The sequence below is a fragment of the Hemicordylus capensis genome, chromosome 2 (assembly GCF_027244095.1).
Source record: "Hemicordylus capensis ecotype Gifberg chromosome 2, rHemCap1.1.pri, whole genome shotgun sequence".
In the NCBI taxonomy this organism is placed as follows: Eukaryota; Metazoa; Chordata; class Lepidosauria; order Squamata; family Cordylidae; genus Hemicordylus; species Hemicordylus capensis.
In genome coordinates, this window is record NC_069658.1 from 267691753 (window position 1) to 267719152 (window position 27400).

General features: G+C 44.0%; 1 protein-coding gene across 1 annotated transcript; it reads right to left on the reverse strand.

The window, feature by feature from the left end:
- Nucleotides 1-6164: 6164 nt before the first annotated feature.
- LOC128343979 (monoacylglycerol lipase ABHD6-like) lies at nt 6165-26243 on the reverse strand. The gene is made up of 7 exons (XM_053293417.1): nt 25980-26243; nt 22397-22510; nt 19586-19718; nt 16537-16694; nt 11526-11580; nt 10725-10825; nt 6165-6727 (listed from the first exon to the last, which is right to left on the reverse strand). The coding sequence occupies exons 1-7, from the start codon at nt 26241-26243 to the stop codon at nt 6569-6571; spliced, it is 984 nt and encodes a 327-aa protein (XP_053149392.1). The 3' UTR covers nt 6165-6568.
- Nucleotides 26244-27400: the final 1157 nt, after the last annotated feature.

Sequence of the window (27400 nt, forward strand, 5' to 3'; positions counted from 1 at the left end):
AGATTTTTCTGCACGTGTGTTGGTTGCTGCTATTCTCATATTTTTTATTTCTAATTGCTTCAGGATTTGGATTTTACTATTTGGACCTGGAACTCTGGTTCTTAGAGTTTGAGACCCAATCTTACACATTCTAACCCGCATCCATCCCAGAAACTAAAGATTCAATAGGAGTAAACAGTTATTTTTTGAAATGTGGAGCTTTGCATATAAATTAGATATCTGAGAATTTAGATCCATCCCTGCAATCTGTTTCAGAATAACTGTATTCTATTCTGTCTATTCTATCAAGAGCTCCAGCAACATTTAAGAAGAGAGAGAGAGAGAGCTGCCACTGATAGCCTGTACCATCACCCCACTTCTCAATACTTAAAGCAAAAAAGTGCAAGGTTCTGTCATTGCGTTCAGAATGTTTCTATTTATTATTTCATTCATTTTTATTTAACACATTCGTATACAGCCCAAAACGCAAAGTTTTATCACTGTGTTTTATAGTGATAAAAACTGCAAAAACTGTATAAGTTTTGGGCTGATTCAACAGGCAACATTGTTGCTTCGATGCGTAGGAGTTTTTAAAGCACAGTTCACCTTCCTTGCATCAATTCCCAGAACTCTGCTGGTGCAAAAAATGGGGTTGCAGTGTTGAGCATGCATTCCTGAGAGTTATACTGCCTGTGCACATGTGCTTCTTAAAAGCCATTTGCCGCACACTAGATCAAACCAGGTGGGATCCCTGCAGCCCATTATTTATCTTATCTCCCAACAGTTGAGGATCACTAATTCTTCAGTTTCCTGTTTGCAGTCTAGGGCAGGGATTCTCAATCTTGGATCCCCTGATGTTGTTGGACTTTAACTCCCATAAACCCAGCCCCAGTGGCCTTTGGTTGGGGATTATGGGAGTTGAAGTCCAACAACATCTGGGGACCCAGGGTTGAGAACCCCTGGTCTAGGGCCAACCTACATGGCCATGTTTAATGCATTATTAGTTTTGATGGGCTTAGTTTTTTCTTCTGGCAATAACAGCTGGAATGGGAACTCGCATTGATTATGACTATAGAAAGCAGAGGTCCCTGATCTTTCTGGTATTTATCCTGGTGAAAAAGCTCCCATTGGAGCCAAGTGTCCACAGATATGTCACCATCTAAGCATAACAATGGGAGGCCCTTCCCATACTCACTAATAATCCTAGTTTTCACGAATGTGACTTATCTGACTATCCCATGGCACAGATACCTCAAGTCACTGATGCCTTCTTGTTTGCATCCTGTTCAGTTGTCCTTTGTGACTATATGTTGCACTTGCAAACCCTTCTGCCTGCCTCCCACAACTCACCTGGGTCACTGGAAGCGCCACATCCCATGCCTTCTTGGGTGTCTTGCATCTGATCCAAGGCTTGTGCGAAAGTCTGTCTATGCAGCTGCTTTTATAGTGCTGTTGCTGATGTGAAGTTTTGAAATGGATTATTAAGGCTTTGGGGATTATTGCTCTAGTTATAAAGGGGAGGATAGAGCTGAATGGAAAGGACTTTGCCTTTTGCTACTGGAGGGATGATCTCTTGGGTTCTCATTACGCTAATGCAGTTCTTAATTTGTTGGAGCTCATGTTTGAAACTTGAATCATATTCATAGTGTGCTGTAAAGTATCTTGTTGGTGTCCCTTTCAAAACAAATTAGGAAGATGCATAGTGATTCTGATATGCATTGGGAGGAGTACTGCACTTTGGTGTTTGAAAGATTTCTCTAGGAAGGAATTAGAAGGGGAACATACAATACAAGTAAAAAGCAGCCAAAATAAGAATAGCCCTGCTGGATCAGGCCCAAGACCTATCTAGGCCAGCATTGTGTTTCACATAGTGACCCACCAGATGCCTCTGAGAAGTCCACAGGCAAGAGGTGAAGGCATGCCCCCTCTTGCTGTTGCTCCTCTGCAACTGGTATTGAGAGGCATCCTGCCTCTGAGGCTGGAGATGGCCCACAGCCACCAGACTAGTAGCCAATGATAGACCTGTCCTCCACGAATTTGTCTAAACCCCTCCTAAAGCCATCTAGGCTAGTGGCCACCACTACACCAGGAGCCCCTGGTGGCGCAGTGGTAAAACTGCCGCCCTGTAACCAGAAGGTTACAAGTTTGACCCTGACCAGGGGCTCAAGGTTGACTCAGCCTTCCATCCTTCTGAGGTTGGTAAAATGGGTAAACAGAATGTTGGGGGCAATATGCTAAATCATTGTAAATCGCTTAGAGAGCTCCGGCTATAAAGCGGTATATAAATGTAAGTGCTATTGCTATTGATATTGCTACATCCCATAGCAAATAATTCCATAGATTATTTATGTGCAGTGTGAAAAAGTACTTTCTTTTGCTGGTCCTAAAACTTCCGACCTTCAGCTTCATGGGATAATTTTCTCTCTGTCTACTCTCTACTCCATGCATAATTTTATACACCTCTATCACGTTTCTCTGTATTCCCCTCTTTTCCAACTGCAAAGCCCCAGATACTGTACCCTTGCCTCATAAGGAAGATTGCCCCCTTCTGCACTTTTTCCAGTTCTACAATGTCCTCCTTAAGATACAGTGACCAGAACTGTATGCAGTCCTCTAAATGTGGTCTGTTTAGCTTGTACCTCTTACAAAGTTGTGTTTTGACTAAACTGAGGGTGTCTCTGGAGAAAGTTGCAGTGTACAAAAACCTTCTGTCACCTAGATCATTGTGCGTACACCACACTTGACAAAAAACAAAAATTCTGAGACAAGAGAAATTGACTTTGTGACCTGTCTAAATTATGCAAATTAAACAAATCTGCATGTTTTCTGTTTTGCTAGTAAAGCGAGAGGGACAGAGTTATGTAGGGTCTGAGGAGTTGCCCCCTGACAACTGGACATCTTCAGCCACACAACCAGCTGCTTATGTTCTAACAGTCATTACTTTCAAATCTTCACAGCCATAACATCTGAAAACCTCTTTTTAAAGAAATGAATGCTGATGTCCTCAGAAAACCTAACTTTGCATACTCATGGAAATGCAGCATATCCCCATCTCCAACACAGCATTCCTCCAGTGGCTATTGCTGATGTCTATCTTAGGTTTCTTTTTTAGGTTGTGAGCCCTTTGGGGACAGGGGGCCATCTTAATTATTTATATCTTTGTAAACCACATTGGGAACGCTTGTTGAAAAGCAGGATATAAATATTGTTGTATTTGTGTATATATACAACCCCAGTTAACATCATTCATATGAAGTAATTCTAAGGTTTAAGAGCACAAGAATTATTTTGCTCTGTTTGACCAAAGACTATGTGATCCATGTTTCCAGTAGTGCCCAGCCATATTGCTTTAGGATAAAAATGGACCAGAGAGTAATGACCATTCACTGCCCAGCATCTGGTGCTTAGTTGCATATTGCTTCTGTACATGGATGTGCCATTTAGTTACCCTAGTTAATAATGATTTATGTCCCATGCATTAGTCCAATATATTTTTTAAGCCCTCCAAGCTAGCAATCACCGGATAGTGTGTTCCATAAGTTAATGTTTCATGTAAAGTAGTTGTGTTTTTTTGTCGGATTCAGGACAATCAACTGTTCAGAGAGTCCAAGCTCTGAATTATGAGAGAGAAATGTATCCTTTGCACAGCTCATCATATTTTGAACCTCTACAATGCCTATTGTATCACTGTTTTTCATGGGATTGGATCTGAAGGTGATCGTTTGCTAGTGGGAAGCCTTTGCCATACACCAGAATGGAATGAAACCGCACTATTTGATGAGTGACCACCCAAATCCAGAGAGGTTTGTGGAAGCCATCATGCAAGACTTTGCACATGCTCTTTCAGCCCACCACAACCTTTTGTTACAACCGGCATTGTCTTTATTCAGCATGTTTCTCATAACCCCTGATCTGTTGTGGCACTGCACTTCGATACTAGTGCTTGTGCAAGAGTTCACCGAACAGTGCATGCACGTTGGCATGTAAGTTGAATGATACGACAGATATGTATATACCTCTTTTCAACAAAAGTTCCCAAAGCAGTTTACATAGAGAAATAAGAATAGGACTCACAATCTAAAAAGAAATAAAACAGATATCAGCAACAGCCACTGGAAGGATGCGGTGCTGGGGCCGGATTACATGTGCATTATACTTCCCTGTACACGAAACTGACCTAGATAGGTCCTCAAACGTTGATCCACTGTAGGTATTGCCTTAGTATGGCTTTTGGATTATATCTTATCAAGTTTAATGAAGCCTCAAAGAATATCATGGACAGAGTTTTCTTGTAGCTCACATGTTCTGATTCTGAACAGTATGGCACACAATATCCAGATCTAGAAGTTGGAATAAGCCGTGAGGTAGCCACAGTTGTAGATGACATCAAACTATTTAGGATAGTAAAATCCAAAAGAGATTGCGAGAAGCTCCAAAAGGGTCTCTTCAAACTGGGGGAGTGGGTGACAAATTGGCAAATGCGGTTCAGTGTTAGCAAGTGTAAAGTGATGCATATTGGGGCAAAAAAACACCCAACTTCACATATAAGCTGATGTGGTCTGAGCTGTCAGTGACTGACCAAGAGAGGGATTGTGCGGTTGTGATGGATGGGCAGCTTGTTGAAACTGTCAACTCAATGTGCAGCAGCTGTGAAAAAGGCTAATTCCATGCCTGGAATTATTAGGAAGGAGATTGAAAATAAAACTGTTAACATCATAATGCCTTTATCAGAAACTATGGTACAGCCACATTTGGAGTACTGCATACAGTTCTGGTCATCATATCTTAAGAAGGATGTTGTAGAACTGCAAAAAGGTGCAGAAGACAGCAACCAAGATGTTCAGGGGCCTAGAGCACCTTCCTTAATTTAGAAAAAGGACCACTGCGAGGAGACATACTAGAGGTCTATAAAGTCATGCATGGTGTGGAGAAAGTTGAAATATTTTTTTCTCCCTCTTGCATAATACTAGAACATTAGGAACACAGGAAGCTGCCATATACTGAGTCAGGGTGGGATCTTGTAACTTTCTGCTCTTCCCAGAGTGGCTCCATCCCCTGAGGGGAATATCTTACAGTGCTCATACTTCTAGTCTCCCATTCATATGCAGCCAGGGCAGACCCGGCTTAGCTAAGGGGACAAGTCATGCTTGCTACCACAAGACCAGCTCTCCTCTGTCATCCCATCCCACGGGTCATTCCATGAAATTGCCAAGAAATTTAGGACCAACAAAAGGAAGTACTTTCCCCACAAAATGCATAATTAACCTATTGAATTATCTGTCACAAGCTTTGGTGGCAGCCAACAGCCTGGATGGCTTTAAGAGGGATTTAGATAAATTCATGGAGGACAGGTCTATCAATGGCTACTAGTCTGAGGGCTATAGGCCATCTCCAGCCTCCGAGGCAAGATGTCTCTAAATACCATTTGCCCGAGAATAACAGGAGAGAGGGCATGCCCTCAGCTCTTGCCTGTGGGCTTCCCAGAGGCATCTGGTGGGCCATTGTGTGAAACAGGATGCTGGAAAAGATAGGCTTGATCCAGCAGGGCTGTGTTCTTATGTTCAGAGGTGAAGATCATCTCATTGACAACTTTAAAAAAAATAAATCTGAAATGTTTGTTTTATTCATTACATTTATAGGCCACCCCATCCAAAGGCTCTGGATGGTGCACAAGTTTAAAAAGACATAGAAACAAACATAATTTAAAACACATAGCTTAAAACAATATAAAAACAATTCAAAACCAATTAAAATACTATAAATTTAAACATCTTGGAAGGCCAGGCTGAACAAACAGTTATTAAATCTTGATTTATTAAAGGCAGAAGATTATATAATATAATATTACGGAATGCATCATTTATACACCCATTGACAACTTTTTAATGTTAAATTCCTTTGAAGACTAGGCACACACAAATCAAGTCTCTTTGCCATTTAACAATTTCTCAATAATAGAGCCATAATATTTTCACCTACAGGCTTGATGCTAAAACCCAATATCTTTTTTGTTTTTGTTTTTTGCTAGCACTAAGAAATGAGCATTCCTTTGAAGACTAGGCACACACAAAAATCAAGTCTCTTTGCCATTTAACAATTTCTCAATAATAGAGCCATAATATTTTCACCTACAGGCTTGATGCTAAAACCCAATATCTTTTTTTTGGGGGGGGGGGGGGTTTGCTAGCACTAAGAAATGAGCATGTATCCAGCAACATCCAACACACAGTGAAAAGGGCAAATAATTATGAGAGTCATGTTAAGCCCCTTAGCCCATCTTTCTCTATATGACCACCTCATGAATGGTAACTATTTAGTGCTATTGCTGTATATAGTACTTTGCAACATAACAGAAGCACAACTGTATTATTTTAATAGTCTTGAAAGCACCTATTCATCTGCTACACAGTGTTAGTGTTTATATGACCCAGTACCCACAGTTCATTTCATCAGCAAGACCCAACTGCCTTGCTGATGTAACATGAACAATACCCACAATGTCTTTCATATTATATTTATGAAGTAAAAAAGACATTCTGAATATTCCAGTTGCTTTTCTCCTTTGTGAGGCTTATGCCATCTTCTTATTCTATGTTGAGTCACAAATGGAAGTATAGAATTCCAAGAGAAGCTCTGCGGATTTATCAGGTGCATCTAGTGTTATGAAGTGTCCACACTCCTCCAGCATATGCAATTGAGAGTTGGGGATGGTCCTTGCTAAAATTTCCGCCTCAGAAGGATCAAAGATCTGCACGACAAAGAATTAGTATTTTTCTGGTGCGAACCTTTAAAAAAAAAGGTGTAGGTGAGCTGGAAATAAGAATGCAAAGCTGTCAGGGGGAAAGCCTCCATTTACTTCAAACCCCTGAAGGGGCCTTTCTTGAGAAGCCCTTTACGAAACTTCGGCTATCTAGATAGCTGCACCAGAAAATGTACAAGCACCCTGATGCACACATCTATCTGCATAATTTCTCTTACTACAGTACTGAAATTTTAGTTGCAGCAAACTCAGGGTTGAATTTGCAAAATCTTTTAATTCTGAATACCTGAAATCTTGAACCACCATTTCAATGTTGGCCTGCTGTGAGAAATATTTTGTCCCTGGAAACAGTTTCCTAATTTGTAATGGAAGCATTACTAGGGATGGGCTCGTGGTGTTTGGTCAGGACTAGCTCCAGATAAAGACTTATTTTTATGGTCCATAAATGTCCGAACTGCTTACCTAGAGGAAGAGTGATTACCTTTGGGAATTCCATTTAGTGTTTTCACTCTTAAACACTTCAGATTTTATATTTCTTTCCCCCTTATTAATTAAGCAGCTGTAATGTACCTTTTCTCAGAAGTAGAGTTAATATAAAGCCGAATTAAGACATTACACAGAACCAGGACCCCCGGTTCCATCCCACCCCCACCCCCATAAGTTTACCTGTCTGAATTCAGACATAAGTGCTGGCCTCTTCTCTGCAGTCTATGAAACTGCAGAGAAGAGGGGGAATTGGCTGCTGGGCTTTCTCCTGTGTTTGATGGACAGTCACGGCAGCCAATCAGGACAGAGAGAGGGAAGAGCTTCCTTCAACTCTGGTTCCAACGAAGGCTGCTTCCAGTTCTGCATTCGGACATAATGGCGGCAGCCGCAAACCAGGGGCCCGAGCAGTAACCTCACTTCAAACCGAGGGTTCAAACTGGAGTTTAGTGACTGAAGCATCAGTTGGGGTCCAAGTTGCGATTTCACACATTCAGACATGCAGTTACACGAACCCCAGCCACATGTAACTCCGGTTCTGTGTGATGTCTGGATGCGGCTATGGAATGGAAAAGGAATTCCCCTATGGTGGGAGATGGTTTGGCAAATGATAGGTTGAGTTTAGAAGAGCTGGAGTGTGAGGGATTAAGATGTAGCTGAGTTAGAACAATTTTATAACAGTAAATGTCAAGAGCCCCCACCCTTATTCCTGAGAATTGTATTTTGAGGATGCTGACCATTTTTGTTGAGATACTTAGCTCTTCTTTCACATAGCTACAGTTAGCTGAATTCTCTGGAGCCATGGAATGATTATTAATCCTATTTAAGCCTGCATTAATCCTAAATAATTCAGGGAGGGAATTCAAAAGGAGCTCTGGAAGCCAGGGAGGCAAATGGGGGTATACATTTGAGGAAAGTGAGTAGTTCTGCTTCCTGTTCAGACAGAAATTAAGATGTGATGGTGACCCAACTGTACAGTCAGGGCTAGAGGCAAATGATCTATTCCAGTTTCCTGTCTCAACAAATGATATCCAAAACTGTAAGCCATCCCTGCAAGTTGCCTATTGAAGATGCTTTTGAAAATTTCCAAGGAAGGATGTTCTTCAAATTTCCTATAGGCATCTCATTCCATTGTTCAACTGTTCTGACAAAAGGTTTGTCCTCTGTTTCAGTTGATATCTGTATCACTGCAGTATAAAACAATTGCTTCCTGCCCTGATCTCAAGCTAAAACTACTATATTTTTCACCTCAACATAATGTCTTTCAAGCCTGCTGCCATGTCACTTATATATGTGATAGGAACAGAGATGAACCCTGCTTAGAAGAAGGCAGTTGGGTGAGATGAGAGAGAATTGCAGGGAGAAGATATGCCCACCATGCAGGATGAAGGTAAACACTGCACACTTCTCCTCCAGATGCCACTTTGCAGAAGTGGCAGCTGGGGTTTTTAAGGCATGGCATGGCAGGGCAGCAAAAGCTATTGTTCTAGCTTTGGGGAAAACAGTGGTTCATAATTGCCCATCTTTCTTCTGTTCTTTCTTCCCTCTTTGCTCCTTTACCTTTTCTGTAGATTAAAGGTCCCTTCAAGTATTTCCTCACATAATTTTCTTTCTTTTTAGCCATTCCATAATCTTAGTAAAGTTTCTTCAGAGTTTGTCTACTGTACAGTTGTAGATAGCACTATAAAGCCCTCTAGATCGTGGTGTCAAACTCAAATCATGTGGTGGCCTGAATTTGATTCCAATGTACCTCCAGGGGGCCACACTCGCACTGCCTTGCACGGCCTTCTCACACCCACCTTGCACCTTCTGTCTTCCTTCTCCACACTCTTCCTTTCTTCCTCCCACTCTCCTCTTTTTACACCAGAATATGCTCAGGGGGAGGTTGGGGGTTTTTGGGGGAAGAAATTCTGAATAACATACTTCCCCATGACCTGCAGATACCAAATTTTGCTTGGACAATCCTGCCACTTAAATTGAATACACTACTTTTCATACCAGAATATGCTCAAAGGTTCATTTTTTAAAAAGAGAAAGAAATTCTGAACAAACATACCTGTGGCCTGTAGGTAGATACCTCAGCCAGCCGGCTCACCCTCCTCTCATTGGATTGTCCTTAGACGCCAGATTCAGAGCAAGGGGGGCAGAGAAGCACCACAACAGGGACAAGTGTAGTGGGGGCATAAGGGCCACTGCAGGGAATAGGGGAAGCATGGAGGGACAAAGAATTGCTGCGGTGGAGAGAAGACGGGGTGTAAGGAGCACCATAGTGGTGGGGAGAAGTGTGGCCACTTTTTGACTGCGGAAGCTTGGCCAGCTTCTTGTAGCTCTTGTTGGCCCCCAGCCATCCCCTGAAGCTTCTCTGCCACTACTGCAGCAGTGGTGGCAACAATGGCCACTTCTTGGCCATGGCAGCTTCTTACTGCTCTCACCAGCCCACCAGGCCTGAAGCTTTTCAGTAGCAGCAGAAATAGCTCAGGGCTCGGAGGCTGGAGAGTGTGGCCTCACAGGCCAGGACTTGGGCAGTCTTGCTCTAGATCAGGGATTCTCAAACTTGGGTCCTCAGGTGTTATTGGACTTCAACTCCCATAATCCCCAGCCTCAGTGACCTTTGGTTGGGGATTATGGGAGTTGAAGTCCAGTAACACCTGAGTACCCAAGTTTGAGAATCACTGCTCTAGATGGAGTGGGGTATACATCTATATTGTCCATAATTTAGTGTTCCTGTTCTGAGAATGAAGTGGTCCTCCTATGTTGTATGTCTGCTTAATACTGAACCCTCAATAAATTTCACACACACACACACCTCCTTCTGGAGGAAAGGATGTTCCACGCTATATACATATTTCATTAAATCTGACCAGAATGCTGGAAACATGGTACCCTTTAAATTCTAAAACCAAGGTAAGCATACATTATAAGATATAAGCAAATACTGATTACATACTGTAAGTATGTAACTTACATACTGTAAGTAGTATAAGTATCCTGCCTTTCTCCTCCAGAAGTGGAGGTACCCAAGGAGGAGAACAATTGGATAAAAACATCCACATAAAAATGTTTAAACAATAATAAACTAAAAATTAACCATAAAATTGAATCACCCAGGAGCCACAGAGAACAATTAGAATGCTCTTGGGTCACAGCAGATAAAGAATATTAGTGATATAATAGTTGGTGTGTATATAAATGTATCTGTATTTAATTATAGATGGTTGTAATGAGAAAGTGCATAGTTGAATTAGACTTGTACACAAAAATTAATTGGGGGCTGAAATGTCAGACTAGTGAGTTTCCAGACCAGTGTTTTCCCCCCTTCCAACAGAATAAAGAACAGGAGCTGGGCAGTGTGAGGGCCAGCATTCACAGTGGCCTAGTTCCCAACAGCAACAAGCTTTTGGAAGTGAAATGCCATTGAAGTGGGATCACTCCCATCTATGTATGGTGTTCTCCCTTTTGCCATATTCCTGTAGCTATGACAAATGTAAACTCTACAACGTACCTTGTCCTCCGTTCCCCAGATTATCTGTGTCGGAGCCCTGATTTTTCTTGTGCTGTTGTTAAGGCAGTGCCTGGACTCCTCTTTGATGATGTCTAAGAAACCTTTTGAATATAAAGAAACAGAATTACAGCTCCTCTTGCTATTGTCTGTAGGGTGCAACTGGATGTGAAACGGGAGGTCTAGGATTAGGATCACCTCTGGTGTGTTCTAAAAATAATATAACGGGGGGGGGGCTGAATTAGGGGCTGTGGCACTGTGGTAGTGGGGTTAACACTCCCCCCCATGCTGTTTTCCTGATTAAGACTAGCCCCAGGCATCTCTTGGCCTCATACAGGTAAAGATGGGTGATTTTAACTAGGGACATGGCAGAAGAAAGCCTTCGGCTGTCTAGGAGCAAGTCACAGAAGAGCAGCTGCCCACACACACAGCTGGAGATATGTTTAAAGGGCACCTTAGCAACAGACTAGTGTTGCAGCTGTGTGCAGATGCTGTAATGTACACAGATTGGGTTGATGCTTCAGGAGAGATGGGAGGTAGTAGCAATGAAGCCTCAACACCTGAGAGTTTTTTACTCATGGGTCATCTCTTTGGGATAACAAACTTGAATCCATAGCCTCCTGTTCCTTTGATAATATGCACAAACCTATTTATAGTACCCCCACGACAAATGTGTACCATACAGGTACACTTCTCAAAGAGCTATGATTGGCTGCAATTCCCTATTGAGAATACTCCTGATGACCTGAGACTGTAATGTGTGTGAAATGGCCCAGACATATTATAAATTGCTATTGTACTTACATGTTATGAAAAACATCCTGTGTGGTCTCTTATCATCAAGATATCCCCTAAGGAGCTGGGGGAGAGGGAGAGAACTTGAGGTGAGTTGGAGTTGCAGACAGTGCAAGATAAACTGCCATCATGCAATAGCATGTTAGTGTTCCTTTCTGAAGACCCTTTCCTATCAGGATCTCCTACTCCCTTGATCAAGTGAAAACTACTAACGGATAACAGGAAACAACCAGCTTACAAATACTTGAAGTGGTAACAGCAGCCAATGCAGCCTTCAGTGCCAGCTGGGCATTTTTAATTAAATTTAGAAGCATTCCTGGAGGAACTGAACTTAAAGCCCTGGGATCTTTATCAAAACTTGTATTGCAAAGAAACTTGGAGAAGCAGAGTTAGAAAGCTCACTAAGTAAAACCACGTATATCTCCTGGAGACATTCAGTTTCTTCAGGACTTCATTGTACAGTTGCTAAATATAAAAGAAAATCTTGAAGATTAAAGAACTACAATCTGTTATGATTCTGCTACAAGCTTGCATCACACCCCGAAAAAGAATTTGAAACAGTGACCGAGTACTTGATGAATGAAGTGTGCATGTAGGGAGGCTCTACAGGGACATGATGGGAGCTTGTATGCCATTCCCACAATCCTGTGCATATGCCGTTGCACCAGAGGGCTAAAACTCCTGAGTGCTGCTCGAGCTCCGGAAGTGCTCTGCAAGACCAGAAATCCATTGCTGAGGGTCAGGCTCCCCAGAAGTCTTCACCCTGAGATGTAACAGCGTGCATGTAAGAGGGTGGTTGGCATTGTGCCTGGGTTCCTGGCACATTCCCCCAGAGGGGAATGCTTCATTATGCACATGCTTCATTAGGATGTCAACAGCCACTAATTACAGATGCATTTAAATGCAGAAAAAACGGATGAAAACAAGCTGCAGCAATCTTGGTAATATGTGAAGATAGGAACATAGGAAGCTGCCATATACTGAGTCAGACCATTGGTCTATCTAGCTCAGTATTGTCTTCACAGACTGGCAGCGGCTTCTCCAAGGTTGCAGGCAGGAATCTCTCTCAGCCCTATCTTGGAGAAGCCCGGGAGGGAACTGGGAACCTTGATGCTCTTCCCAGAGCGGCTCCATCCCCTGAGGGGAATATCTTGCAGTGCTCCCATTCATATGCAAGCAGGGCTGACCCTGCTTAGCTAAGGGTACAAGTCATTCTTGCTTCCTCAAGACCAGCTCTCCTCTCAAAGACGGAAGGAAACTAGCGTATGTGTTGTATTGCTGAAGTTGCTAAAGCAATGCTCATATATCTCAAGCCAGGAAGCTTTTCATATCTGGCTTTTAGTTCACATCTCTTCCAGAATGGAGGGTGTGCATTCACAGATCGGCCAAATTTACCCCATAGTCCCTGCACGCTATCGGGGAGCGCTTCACACACAATTCGGATTTTTCGTTGCGCTTTAGAGTGTAGCCCGATTTATATCTGGGGTTTTAAAAAATCCGCTTCTTGCATCAGTGTTTTTTGGCCACTTTGAACTCGTAGTAAAGCCTCGCAGTAAACCCATGGGAAAGCCTGCTGACTGGGAAAGCTCCAGAGAGTCTCACATTGCAGCCCTCCTAAAGCAGTTGGCTTGCAAATCCGATCAATCCTGGCTACTGTCCACTGTGACTGAGGTGATGGGAGGTGTAGTCCAACAACTGCTGGAGGGCTGCCATTTGAAGCCCCTGATCTAGAACCTAAGGCTCATTCTGGGTCAAGAAGATACTCACCAAATGAGTGGAAACACTGCCTGAAAGAAATCTGTCTTGGGGAAATGGCCATGTATATAAACTAGAGTCAGCAAACCTCTAAGAAGAAGCCTTTCAGAGTAAGTACCTTAGGAGCAAATTACACTGAACATTCAAGCAAATAATGATTCCCCCCCCCCCACAAAACTGTTGCAAATTCTGCTAGGAGTGTTTGTGAAATTAAATTTCAGCCACAGGCATGAAAAGTCCCTTACGCAGAGCAGTTTTGTCCTTGCAAGTCAGGTGCTATTGAGACGCTACTGCATGTGCTACTATACTGGAATTTCTACAGGGCCACTCGCTATGAATTAATAGTGCTCCTCCTAGCAAATTACCCTGGCCGCCCAGATGAATTCTATTTTAGCTATCTTTTATCTGATAGTGATGACAAAATTACTACTAATACTAATACTAATACTAATAATAATAATAATAATAATAATTCAATTTCTATACCGCCCTTCCAATAATGGCTCAGGGCGGTTTACAAAGAGAAATAACAAACAGGTGCAGGTGCTAAGTTCTAAGTGCTTATGCAGGTGCTAAGTTCTGTCTCGTTGCCATTAGAATTCCAAGTAAGGGTGTATCTGTATAGCTGGACTCCATAAGGTCTACAAATAGCTGGATTAGTTATTGTAACTCTTTGAGCTGTATGTATATATTTATCTGGTCAGCGACCGTAAATAAACTGAACTGAACCGAACCACAGGAGTGCCCAATTAGGACTGAGCACAAGGCACATGGGATTTTAACCCTTTCCCTTTGCACTGCAGCCCTAACTAAAATACTCCCCAAAGCTGTTGTTAAGCCCTGGAGGGAAGCTTCCATTTGCCTAATAGTTTCAGGGGACATTTCTGTTGGGACTGCAATGGAAAGAGAGAGGATTCAATGTTCCCTCCTGGTTCTGATGCATGGGGTGGGTGGCACGGGCGGGGGCGGTGGGGAGAGACTGCAGCTACAGTGTAGACTTTAACCAAAAAACAAAACAACCCCCACCACACACACACACACACACACACACACACCATTTAACATAATGTGTAGCTAGGCCACTATACTAAATTGACTCTGAGCCAGGTTCGATGAACTCACTCCCACATGATTATAAGGTGAGCTCATTGAATGCACCTGTCTCCCAAATAGCATGCCGTTTCATCATCATCATCATCATCATCATCATCATCATCATCAACCTCCTCCACTTAATTTGTTAGCCGCCCCATAACAAATTGTTCTTGCACATCTGGGGGATTTAGATTAACAGCTCCTCTACATGTGCTCCAGATATTACTTTGGTGGTAGTTGAAGTGTATGTAGTGGAGAAATTCAGATGAACCATGTCCACACGGGAAAAAATTCACCTGCTTTATTTCACCTGTTGTTTATATATCCCATTAATCCTTTAGCATTTTTTAAAAAGTATGGTTTAGAAGTGTGGCCAATGCAAGGCTGAATGGAATTCTTGTTAGGATCCTGTTGTGGCCTGAGACCTTATGTGTATTTGGACTCCTTGCCACATAACCTATATATCTAAACTATTGAAGGAGTCTCTGCCTTTGGGAATCAGTTTGAGCACACCTGAAGAAGACTGCAAATGAGTTTCTATATTTGTTAGTAGTATTCTAATGATAATGCTACCTTTGGGAAAGGGAAGGGTGAGATCATATTTAAAATAGGCTTGATTAAGCTATAAATCAGATAAGGTTCCTCTACAACAGGGCTGGGCAGAAGGTAGATCAGGATTTACAGGTAGGTTACTAGGTGATTTGCAGTAGAACAGGCGTGTTTTGCTGCCCAGTAGTTTAACAAGGCGAACAACAGAAATACTTGTCCTCCCCTAAAATTAGTTTGCTAAAATGAAGAAGAAAGCTTGAGGGGAAACCAGGAATTGATTTGTGTGTGCACAAAAGGGCTTTGAGCTAGTGCTGAAAGCAAATTTCTGGGCTCAGCAGACACTCAGAGATGCCCTGAGCCTACACCTTCTAAGTGCAGGTCTGGCCTCCTTAGGCACAATTTTGAAAGTAAATTCATACAGTGATTCTTTTGAGTTCTACTAAACAATTAAGCAAGCCTGATGTCTGAATGCACAGGCAACTGGGTGACATGCCTAGTTGGTGCACTCCCCTCTTCCTCTCCAATGACAGACATCAAATTTGCAGATTCAATGATGTGCTGCTTATGGGAAATAAATACTTAGAAATTAAATGTAGGGGGAAATGCATGAAACAATAAGGGAATACTTTTAATTTAATGACAGAAGTGTAGTAGGGTTTCCTATAATCAGAAGTGTATTAGTACGAGAATTTTGATTAGTTAAAATGGCATGTAACAAAAACCAGAATTCCTGAATAATGGTACATAGCAATGTGAGAAACGGCAAAAGGAAATTAAATGACAGCAATCTAATTCAACTCATTGCAAGACTAAATTAGAACCCTGGGGAGCTCCTAGAATTCAAAAGGCACTCATGTATTTGGAAAGCCCTTATTTGGAAAAATGGAAGGGAGCAGAATGGTTACTGGCTGACAGTGAACAAAAGTATGGACAGAAGCTACAGTATTTCTGTAATTTTTAACACACACAGCCCAGATGTAAGTGTAACATTTTTCAAGATTTTGTTCCACCTTTGACTCTTTGGATGAGGCTGAAAGAGATAATTTTATATCAAATATACAAACACTGCCTTTACCAATCCTTAACAAAGAATGCTAAACTTATCTTTTAAGCTCTAACATCATAAAAAGAAGTTTGAGAAATGAGTGACTTCATATGTAGTAGTAAATGTTTATAAGAAATGAGAAGATATCCAGTTAGTGTTAATTACCAATTCATTTTATCCCATCTTGAAGAAAGCTTAAAAAGTGTTGTGGAAAGAATATAGAGTGGTATTAATATCCAAACCTAAAAAACCAAACACAAAGCCAGAAGTGTTCCCCAAACATGCATGTCACAGATGAATGTCATGCAGATGTTATGGGATGTGGAGAATGTTATCGGGATACCCCACAAAATCACACTAGGATTAGTATTCATGTTGGAATAAACAACCACCATCTTGGAAGATTCAGTCTATTATCTAACCTTCTGTTTCAGATTTCATACTGTGCTTCTACTCAAACCAGAAAAGCAAGTCAGTAGCGGCAAACAGATTTGCAGAAGTGCTAGTAGTTGTAGAAGATTCAGTGTTAGAGTATTGCTTATTTATAGAAGATTCAGTGGAGCGTTGCTTCTTCACCTGTATGTTATGGAAGCTGGCATGGTATAAGCCAAGTTTGAGTAAGTCTCCTTCCTGCTTTGTAGTCAAAGAAACAAGAATGGAGTCATTGGCCTCCTTAAGGTGTAACAGCTCCGTCGAGCGCTTGAAGAACTCATTGTCTTTTGGATATGTCAGACCTAAGAATTGGGACAGAATATACCTTCTAACAGGAACATATCTATTTATTTCAAATATATATTTCAAATGGATGACATTATTGTGGAATTTGCACATGTTGCGCAAATTGTGTTCTGCAGCCCATTGGAAATTGCAGAAAAAATGATTGACATAAAGATTATGTCAGCCTAGTAATCCTGCCTTTGTGCATACACAAAACTCAAATTTTGTGTTAGCACAAATAAAACATTAGTAGGCTAACATATTCTTGTGCAGTATGTCTGCCAATGTTCTTTTAAATTTTAGTTTAAAACATGTATAACAGGTGCAGAAAACAAACTTGGAAGTAAAAGTAAACTGAAAAGATTGATAAAAGAATCTTATGTATATACTATGTTTGGCGGCGAAGGGGGAGGGGAATGTGGAACAGAACAGAACAGGTACAAATAAAACAGAACAGGTACAAATAAAATCAAATAGCCATGGGGTGGGGGGAGTTAAAGCAGCATCGATCAGCAAATGTAATCCAAACAGCAAATAAAACCTTACTTCTCTGCAATGATCAGAATTAGCCCCTGGTGGCGCAGTGGTAAAACTGCTGCCCTATAACCAGAAGGTTACAAGTTCGATCCTGACCAGGGGCTCAAGGTTGATTCAGCCTTCCATCCTTCCGAGGTCGGTAAAATGAGTACCCAGAATGTTGGGGGCAATATGCTAAATCATTGTAAACCGCTTAGAGAGCTCCGGCTATAGAGAGCAGTATATAAATGTAAGTGCTATTGCTATTGCTATAATTATTTGTTCATTCAAAACTTGGACAAATGAAAAGGTCTTAATCTGGTGCCTTAAAAAGGCATATTTTAAAGTGATGATTATCTTTATATTTGGCAGGGGTAGAGCGACTGTTCCCCATTCAACTTCAAGCACAGCAGCCCTCCAGTGGCTGTTGTTGATGTCTACCTAGAGTCTCTTTGTAGACTTTGAGCCCTTTGAGGAAAGGGAACTTTCTTAGAATTTGGGGGGGAGGCTCAGACTGGCCCACAGGGCAACAGGGCATATTCCTGGTGCGCCCCATCCACGGGGGCGCCTCTGCACCCCGCCACACTTGGCAGCAGGGAATACTCCCACCCCTAATTACCCATTCTGCTCAAAAACCGGTGCCCTCCCTACATACATCCCACTGCTCTCTCAGTGCCCTCAGTCCGGCCCGGGGGGTGTGGGTTGAACTTTTCTCTTGAAAGGCAGTATACAAACAATAATGAAGCAACTATGAAGGCAGCCCCCTCTGGAGAGAGCATCGCCTAAGTGGGGCAGCACCACTCAAGAGGCCTCAGTTTTCCCAGTGGCTCATCTGCGAAGATAAGAATAGCTGTAGAAGAGCCTCTGATGAAGGTCTTCATCGCTGGACAGGTTCGTGTCTGGGAATAGACCATCCTTTGGATACCCAGCCAAGTCCGATGACACCCTGGCTTTAAGCTTCAAAGGGTAAAGCTTTGAATTGTTCCCAGAAGCCAGCCGTGAAGTTTTCACATTGGTGAGATATGTTCCCTGTGCCTACTACTAACCTAGTTGCTGCATTTGGCATCAGTTGCATTTTCTGAATAGTCTTTCAAAGGCAGCCCCCTGTACAGTGGCACAGCAAGGACACAGGGAGCCCCCTGTTCACACGGGTGCACCCACCCACTGCTCACAATGGGCACCTTGCTGCCACACTCACCACCATAGCCCTGCCATTCACCTCCGTTTCCGCTCCTGTCCACGTGGGATGAAGGGCACACATGCACTCTGTGTCTGCCTCAGGGCACACGGGCACACTCAATTTTTGGCTGATGGGCTGGGTAGAAGCAAGAAAGAATGGGGGCCCTTCCAGGTTCTGACCAGGTGGCAAGCTGGCTGCCAGACAGCAGGGACAGCAGCATGGGTAGCAGGAGTGGGGCAGAGGTGAATGACAGGGCCAGCAACAGCCTGCGCTCTTGGAAAGTGGGCAAACACGCCACTAGCTGTTGGGCAAACACCCTGCCCATGTACAGTGCATTACAATCTAATATGAATATGCTGCTTACTGGCAAAGCAGTCTCTCACCCCCAAATGGGATTAAGATATGGTCCTAGAAGATAGCCGTTGCAAGGGTAGTGGCAGTAGAGGGTTTAAGCTTGTGCTAGGGTGTGTGGACAGAGGTTGGGTCCAGTGTTCCCTCTAACAGGGATTCCCAGATGTTGAATACAACTCCCAGAATTATTAATCCCCAAGCAAAAGCCATTGCAGCTGGGGATTCTGAGAGTTGTAGTCGTCAACATCTGGGAATCCCTGTTATTTTATTTCATTCATTCATTTGATTTCTATACCACCCTTCCAAAAGTGGCTCAGGGCAGTTTACACAGAGAAATAATAAATAAATAAGATGGATCCCTGTCCCCAAAGGGCTCACAATCTAAAAAGAAACATAAGACAGACACCAGCAACAGTCACTGGAAGTACTGTGCTGGGGGTGGATAGGGCCAGTTACTCTCCCCCTGCTAAATAAAAAATAATCACCATGTCGCCATGTTAGATGGAACTCTGGTTGGGTCCTCGGGAAGTGGGAAAAATTGGGGCTGGAGGAGGACAAAGGTGTCTGCAACTTGAGAGAGGAGACGAAGGGGCTGGGAGATGCAGAGTTGGAACGTGTTCAAGATGGTCACATCAGCTGCTATTCTCTAATTCATATATAATAATTCATATATAATAAAATATCTTTGTTAGTGCCATAAAATGGTAGCTGCGTCAGAATAACCCCTTCTGTTCATCCCAGACACAGTGCTTCTGTTCCTACAACCTGGAGACTGAACCAGTTCTCCTGGCAGGCTTCATCTTTCAGAGAGAAGCTACTGCAGAGAGACACCTCTCGAAATAAAGGAATGGAGCCACTCACCTATTGGGCAAAGGAGGGACAAGGAGCAGACCTCGGATGGATACTGAGCAGCATAAACCCCAGCAACCATCCCACCTATGGAAATACCAATCAGATGAAAGGGCTTCTTATTCAGACCAATGCGCTCGACAAACTGAAAGAAGCATAAATGGGGGCAAGGGGGAGGAAATGTTCCAATTAACATTACAGCTCTCAATACTGGTTTAGGGCATTTCCCAAGAAAGAACTTGGCCAGTCGGTTCTTGGAGACAAATATAAGAACTGCTTTACCAGATGACATCAACAGTCTCTTGAGTCCAGCATTCTCTGCTAAAGGCAGATGGGCAGTGATAGTGTCCGATGGATCGTGGGTCATTTTTGTTAAGCTAGACACTGTGTAGACCCTGCTTGGCCCAGGATATCCTGTGGCAAGGAGGAAACAGATGGGCAAAGGGAGGGAGGTTTCTCCTTCTCTTTACAGTTTCCTTTCCACTTCCACTTCTCCCATAATGGTTTGTAGGTTCCTACTAGCATTTAGCCACCTAATGGTGCAGCGGGGGAAGTAACTTGCCTAGGGAGCAACCTATATCAGGCAGCAGCAATATAGGAAGATGCTGAAAGGCATCATCTCATACTGTGCAGGAGATGGCAATGGTGAACCCCTCCTCTATTCTACCAAAGAGAACCACAGGGCTCTGTGGTCACCAGGCGTCTACATTGACTCAAAGGCACAACTTTCATTGTACTAGCATTTGGGATTCTAAACCTGCAGATTATGTATTTTGCTCATCAGGATTTCTTATACCATCACCTTGAGTACATGTGTGGTTTGTAGTAGCCTTGCAGTGCCTGGGATTCCTTGAATCTGCTATGTGCATGAGTCTGAGAATTGTTGGCAGAGCTGGTTCTGAACAACTCAGGTTCAGTCACAAGTCAGACACAAGGTAACCAAAACTTTTAAGTTTATGAAAAATAAGAAAAGGAGACTTAATTAACACTAATCATATTGGATAAGAGCAGAAGTACATGCAGCTGGGTAGAGAGAGGAAGTTGGTCTATGAGCGGAAATGCAAGAATTGATCAGACCCACGAACCTCCTTTCTGGGATTAATTGCATGCAATGGTAACATCAACAATTTATTTTTTTTAGTGGAAGTAATCCACTGCTATCACCATTCCAACAAACCAGAAACCCACCCCTGCATGGAGAGAGCCAAATCCTCAAAAGAAAGTGGCTTACATAAAGTGCAGTATGCCACCCACGACGGGGCATCCACCCGTTCTGGCTCCATGTGAGTCTGTCCTCACACCTACTGAGCTCATAGAGCCTCTATGGCTCCTAAGAATTATGTCAGAGCTGCAGCAGGAGCCGGAGTGGCTGCAGCTCTGATGCAGTTCACAGGAGCCATTGAGGCTATATGAGCTTGGTGGAGGCGAGGGTGCAGTTTGGACTCACACAGAGCCCAGTGCTGTGTGCATCCCCCTTCCGTGGGCGGCAGGCTATATGTAAGGTCAGTGCATTGTAGCCGCTTACAGAGTTTCCTGCAGTACTACAGATCCCAGCAGTCTGTGCAGCAGAGACAGGAAGTGACAACAGAGATAGGAAGTACCCGCACAAACAGAGTCTCAGATACAGAGACTGGTAGGAAACAAAAGGCTTAGTAAATAAGCTAAATGTTGTGGCTGTTAAAGACCTTGATATAATTTACAACTCTGAGAGTACACAATGTAAGGCATTAGAAGTAGAAAGGTTATTATGGCATCCGGCTCTTCGTGTCCCAATGTATCATCTCCTTCAGGGACAAGATGACCTTATTCCACTGCCTTGATTTGAAATATTTTGCTTTGAAATAGCATGACCTGCGTGAATCCCTACTTCAAGGTAGTGGAATGATACCATCTCACTGAAGTTCAAACTTGGCTTGCTCGTTGTCTGCAGCTGGGAGCACCCTGTACACTGCCTTGAGTGCCATGGAAGAAAGCGGGTGTGTGTGTGTTTTTGTTTTGGGTTTTTTGTTTTGCAGGTTTGGGTAGTGCGTCAAACGTTTGCAAAATGTTTTTCATGAGAGATGACAATGGGGCAAAAGAAATGTGTTTTGTACTTAAAACTCCGCCTCCTCCTTTCCTTTTATAGGACTGCTAGACATAGATCTCTACAGGAATTTTTTTAGGGCGGCGGTGAGGTGGGGCAACGTACAAACATACAAATAAATATATACATATGATACCGTATTTACCCAAAAAGTAGGTGACCCTAAAATTAATTTACGATAATGTGTTAAAGATAGAGGTTAAATACAGGTTAAATACAGGTTATACCTGTATTTAAGAGGACTCTGAATTCAAGACAACTCCCTTAGATTTAACAGGAAACAACTAGGGTGTGTGTGTGTGCGCTAATCTTGGATTTGGGTAAATACAGTATGTAAATTGTCCCACATTAAACTGGCCAAGAATTTGTGGGAGGTGGGTGGGGGCTGCCCCCCCTGCAGATGTCCATTATGTAAGATAGGTGATAAATGATTTCTGAATTTACCAATACCAAACTGATGAGAATTCTCCCTGTGCAAGGATGAGAAATATACACACATCAGGTGGTATATAAATATGATAGATAAATAAATAAAATAAAGGTGTAACATGTGGTGGTTAGAAGTGACTGCAGCAGTTGACAGCTAACAGTATTTGCACCTGTTCAAGTAATCAAAGTTGTAACCATTTCCACATTTCATTGACCAGCAAACATCTTTGGCCATAAAGGAGGCCTTCTTCCTCTCACTTGCCAGCCTTCAAGGTGGACCACAGCTGTGGACAGCTACAAAGAGGCCTTACCTGGTGTATCCTCTTAACCTGAGCAGCTGCTGTGTAACTTTCTCCCAGCAAGCGAGTGGTTTCTCCATGACCAGGCATATCAAGGGAGACCACATGGAGGTTCGTAGGAAAGAACTGTGAAAAGATGGCATCAGAAGTGAAACTAACTGGATTTCTCCAATAGCAAAGGATAGAAGGGTTAATGATCTTGAACACCATTAATGTTATCAGGAGGGAAATATACCCTGCTAGACTATCCAACACTAAAACATATGAGAAGCATTTGTCTTATAGATTCCTGTTGACAAAGGGATATTTCTTTACCTGTTTCCAGGTGACAAGTACACGCTGTAGGCCTTGGGTTAGAACTGACTGTGTGTGTGTGTGTGATTCTCACCCATGGTAGTGACTTCTACAGACTGTGTATGTGGCGCCATGCTTGTGTGACAGTGTGGAACAGTGTGTTGGAGAGCAGCCCACAGAGAGGAGTATTTTAACTTCATGGAACATCTCCCTTGACTCCAGTTCAAATATCCTCTCTCCCAACTTCTCTAAACGGTTGTGGGCTCAAGCAAGCCAATCCTGCCCTCATTTTCTTTTTGGGTTTTACTTTTTTAAAAAAAAAAAAGACACTCAACATTCAATGCATCCTGGAGAGCAATGACTATACTTAGTCCTTATTTGGATTACACACACACACACACACACACACACACCCCACACCCCATAATTTGCAAGTTCCCTCCAGCCCGCAAGCATGCAGAACTCCCTATTACATCTATAGACGATTCCATTTCACTGCCCTACTGCTAGGTATGGGACTGCCAAGTTCTTATATAGTAAAATAATATCATGATGATAGTTGCTACATTGCTACAATATAAGTATGCTGTGCAGACTAAGGGATGGGATCAGGGCTGACTCTAGGAGTTCATTGGTCCCATTCTACTTGGGTGTGCCCTGAGAGAGTTGCATTGGCACCATGACACAAGGGCTATAAACACATGGGTGAGTTTAGGGCTCAGCAGTCTTTAGAAACTGCCCATGATGCTGACCCCTGATCTTGGTCCAACTGGGCTTATGCTGTCTCTCTTGCTCATCACTCCAACAGGGCTAGATGGAGGAGTCCTGGGAAAGTCTTTTTAAAAACATGGCAATAATACATTTGACGCCAATTAAAATCCCATTTCACAGATGGGCAGAGACATCAATATGCATGCCTCTTTAAGGTACTTTGGGCAAAATCCCATGAATCAGCTTGAAACGGAGAGGAAAGAGAGGGGCAGTGCTTCTGCTAAAGGGGAGCAGCTATTGATATAGCAGGTATAGAGGTTTAGAAATAATGCCTAGATGAGGACAAGTCATCGTGAGTTCACAACTGAACCCACCAACCTCCAGCACCACTGGAAGCCATCTCAAATGTACTCTTTGATTTCTGATCTGAAACGTCACTAAAAACCCCCTATACATTTCTGGGATTATGTTTTGTAAATATGAGGGCTAGAACTATGCTTTAGTAGAAAAAAGCAGGCAAGAAAGAAAGCTGAGACTCTCTCAGGATGTCAGATTCTGCTCTGAGCACCTTATCTAATCATGCAGTGGTACACAGAGTACATGCAACCCTGAGTGAGAAGTTCTTACATAATGGAGAGATTGGGAATTGGGCAGAGCTGGGAAGTTGCCTGTTCTGTTGTATGGTGAATCCAGCCCTATCCACTAGCACAACATTCCTTGACACAGAGGTCATTCTAACAGGAGTCAGCTATCTCGGGCAGCAGAGCAGGAGGCTGATGGGATGGGATATACTGGAAAATGCTACTGCACAAGTTGCTTTAGAAAGCTTGGAAGCTATGCTAGGGCACTGTGGTTTTTCTCCTCTGCCACCCAACAATTTGGACTACCTTTGCCTGGGCAACAATAGCTTTTTAAAGTTACTGTACCCAGGCACAAAGTATCTTGTGTTGCACCAATACCTGCATGTTGGTATTTTTGGATTTCCAACATCTGAAATACCAGCCCCTACCACCAGGAGGCATCAGAATGTGGGGCAAGTGCCCCGGGTGGCGTGGTGGTGGCTCTTTAATTGTCCACCAAGTACTGGCACGGGGATGTGTGTGGCTGGATGACGCAGTGATTAGGAACATAGGCAGCTGCCATATACCAAGTCAAACCATTGGTCCATCTAGCTTCACAGACTGGCAGCGGCTTCTCCAAGGTTGCGGGCAGGAATCTCTCTCAGCCCTATCTTGGCGAAGCCAGGGAGAGAACCTGAAACCACCTGCTCTTCCCAGAGCGGCTTCATCCCTTGAGGGGAATCTCTGACAGTACTCACATGTAGTTAGGGTTGCCATCAGTCCCGCATTACATGGAATGTCCCTATTTACGGGGTGGGGGTGGGGGGAATGCTCATTCCATTCGGGACTCAATTCCTCCCGGTTTCTGACTTTTTTGTTTAGTTTTTTTTTTTTAAAAAAAACCCTTTAAAACCACCCCAGTGCTGTGGGGGTAGTGAGAGCCCCACCCGCCTCCCAAACCATGACAGGTGAGGTTGGGGCAGGCGCACTAGCTGGAAGGCGGGCCTGAGTGAGGAGCTCTTTCGCTGCCGGGTCTCCTCCCTGACTCCAGCCAGCGCGCCCGCCCTGACCTCACCTGTCATGGTTTGGGAGGTGGGCGGAGCTCTCGCTGCCGTCCCCACTGCGCCGCCACGCAGCAGCAGCAGCCGCCGCCACCTCCCCCAGCAGCCTTACCAGGCAAGCGTGCCTGGCAGCTGGCAACCTGGCTGCGCCCTTGCGCCACATGGGGCCAAGCCCCACCCCTATGTGGCCCCGCCCCCAGGACTCCCCCATGTGTCCCGAATTCGGCCAACATAATGTTGGCAACCCTACATGTGGTCTCCCATTCAAATGTAACCAGGGCAGACCCTGCTTAGCAAAGTGGACCATTCATGCTTGCTACCACAAGAGCAGCTCTCCTCCTTGATGGGGGGAGGATTCTTGGGAGCTTGCGAGAGGTGGGCAGGGGGTGATGAGCCTGGGGAGCCTGCATGGCTGCTGGGAGGACGCGGGGGTGTCTGGGGATAGTCGTTTTGCTCAGAGCTTATAAAGGTATTCTGAGCTCTGAGCGGAACTACCATCACCCGACGCCCATGTGTCCCCCCAGCAGCCTCATGCCACTCTCTGCCCGCCCCACTCCCCCAGCTCCCGAGAATCGCTGTGCCACCCAGCCATGCTGGTTGCGCAGTTAAAGGGCACCACCGCCACTGCACCACTTCGGGCATTTGCCCTGCTTTCTGTCGCCTCCTGGTGGTGGGGATTGGGATTTCTGAGGTTGAAAATTCAAAATGACTGATGTGTACAGTTCTACTGGGTACAGGGGGAATAGAAGTGCACTGGCAATACCCATCCTCCACACCAACAGACCCTCCCACTGAGCATGAGTACAGTGTTTGCAGAGACAAACGTCGTACTTGTCGGCAGCATGGAGGCAGGGAAATAGAGCATGTCGTTGTGTGTAGGTATAGGTGCCAAGGCTTCCCAGAATGTTCCTGAGAGCGCTGCACCTGAACAGGGATAATTTTTTTCAAAATAGAAAGATGGGAACCTACTTTGATTGTATTTAACCACATGTTTTTGCTGAATGAGAACCCATGAAGCATCAGTATAGATGGCTGCGGTCCAGGCTTCCCTCTGCAGAAGTAACTGAATCTGAAGTCCTCATGATCGACCTGTTTCACTTGCATACCACATCGGAGGCGTTTGTACCTAAAGACATAGAGAGAAACAAGATGACCAGACTTGGAGTGGCTTCTAATTAAAGGATGGCTTGTAGAATTTCCGTAGGTTGCGTTGCTGATGCGGGTCTGATACATAGTTTGGATTATCCATAGATGAAACGGGTATAACTCAGCCAAAAGCCATTGTATTTTTCTGAGATGAATGGCACCAGTGAAAGTCATTAAGGGCAGGGCTGGGGGAGGCGGGATACAAGCCACAGCTTGTATTCTCACGCTTCTCACCCCACCCCCGGCTGCCTTGCTCTCTCTTGCCTTGCTCCAGCACCGTGTTCATCTGATTGCAATCCCCGGCGAATACCAGCCTGCGTGCCTCAGATTAATGCCATGGAAGGGCAAGGCAAGAAGGAGTGAAGCAGCCAGGGCAGGGTGAGAAGAGTGAAGCAGCCAGGGCAGGGTGAGAAGAGTGAGCGGCAGCTCATTTTGCACCCCTCTAATCCCACTTATATTGGCTGCCACTGAATGGCACTATATGGTCTTAAACAGACTTGTGAACTACAGTCTGAGAGGCCTTAAATGTGGTTAAAAAAAGAAAGAACTGCAGGTCTCTGATACTGTGACACAAACACCTGAGTACCAGAATCTTTCGGATCCTCAAAGTCAGGTGACCCCAGAGAGCCAATCCCATGGCACTGCCTGGCATCTAACTTCTAGATCTGTTATATTTGTCAGTATGGGCCATGATTTGTTGAGGGAGGTCTCCTGGCTGCCCTTCTGTATTTCCATAGTGTTTCCCTACATGCTTCCCCACAATAACCACCTGGTTGTTTCCTTGCCCTGCCCTCTTCTGCTTTTCAACCATAGAGACTCTGGCCAGGGAATGATGGGAGTGGTCGCTGAATGACAGCTGGAGACCAAAGCCCTCTATCCGGCATTCCTTTGCTGCCATGTGAAATATCTCCATGCTGGTGCTAGAGTCCTCCAAAAGGATGTGAAGCTGGAGTGGGGACTTTCCACATGACAGTGCTGGTCCACATTTTGGGAGCCCCTTCTTTATGCTACAGTTGCCTCATGGGGAGAAATATCTGGTGTCTGCAATCACACTTCTGCTGCAATGTGCATCAGCCCCAAACCTAGAGAAGTTGTCAGCTTGTGACTGACAGCATCAGGACTCCTGAAAGGAAGCTTTGCCAGAGAAAATCAAGTGAAACATGACTGAGGATGAGACTCCCTGAGGAACAGCTGTCAGCCAGACTCCCGTAGCAGAGTATGGCAATCCTAAGGTTATGAAGTGT

Coding starts and splice junctions, on each gene's coding strand:
- LOC128343979 (XM_053293417.1), bottom strand. CDS start 26,243: ATGTATCAGACCCGCATCAGCAACGCAACCTACGGAAATTCTACAAGC. Junction 19,719..22,396: donor AGGTTAAGAGGATACACCAG/GTAAGGCCTCTT, acceptor TGCTTCTTTCAG/TTTGTCGAGCGCATTGGTCT. Junction 6,728..10,724: donor TCTGGGGAACGGAGGACAAG/GTACGTTGTAGA, acceptor TTTGTCGTGCAG/ATCTTTGATCCTTCTGAGGC.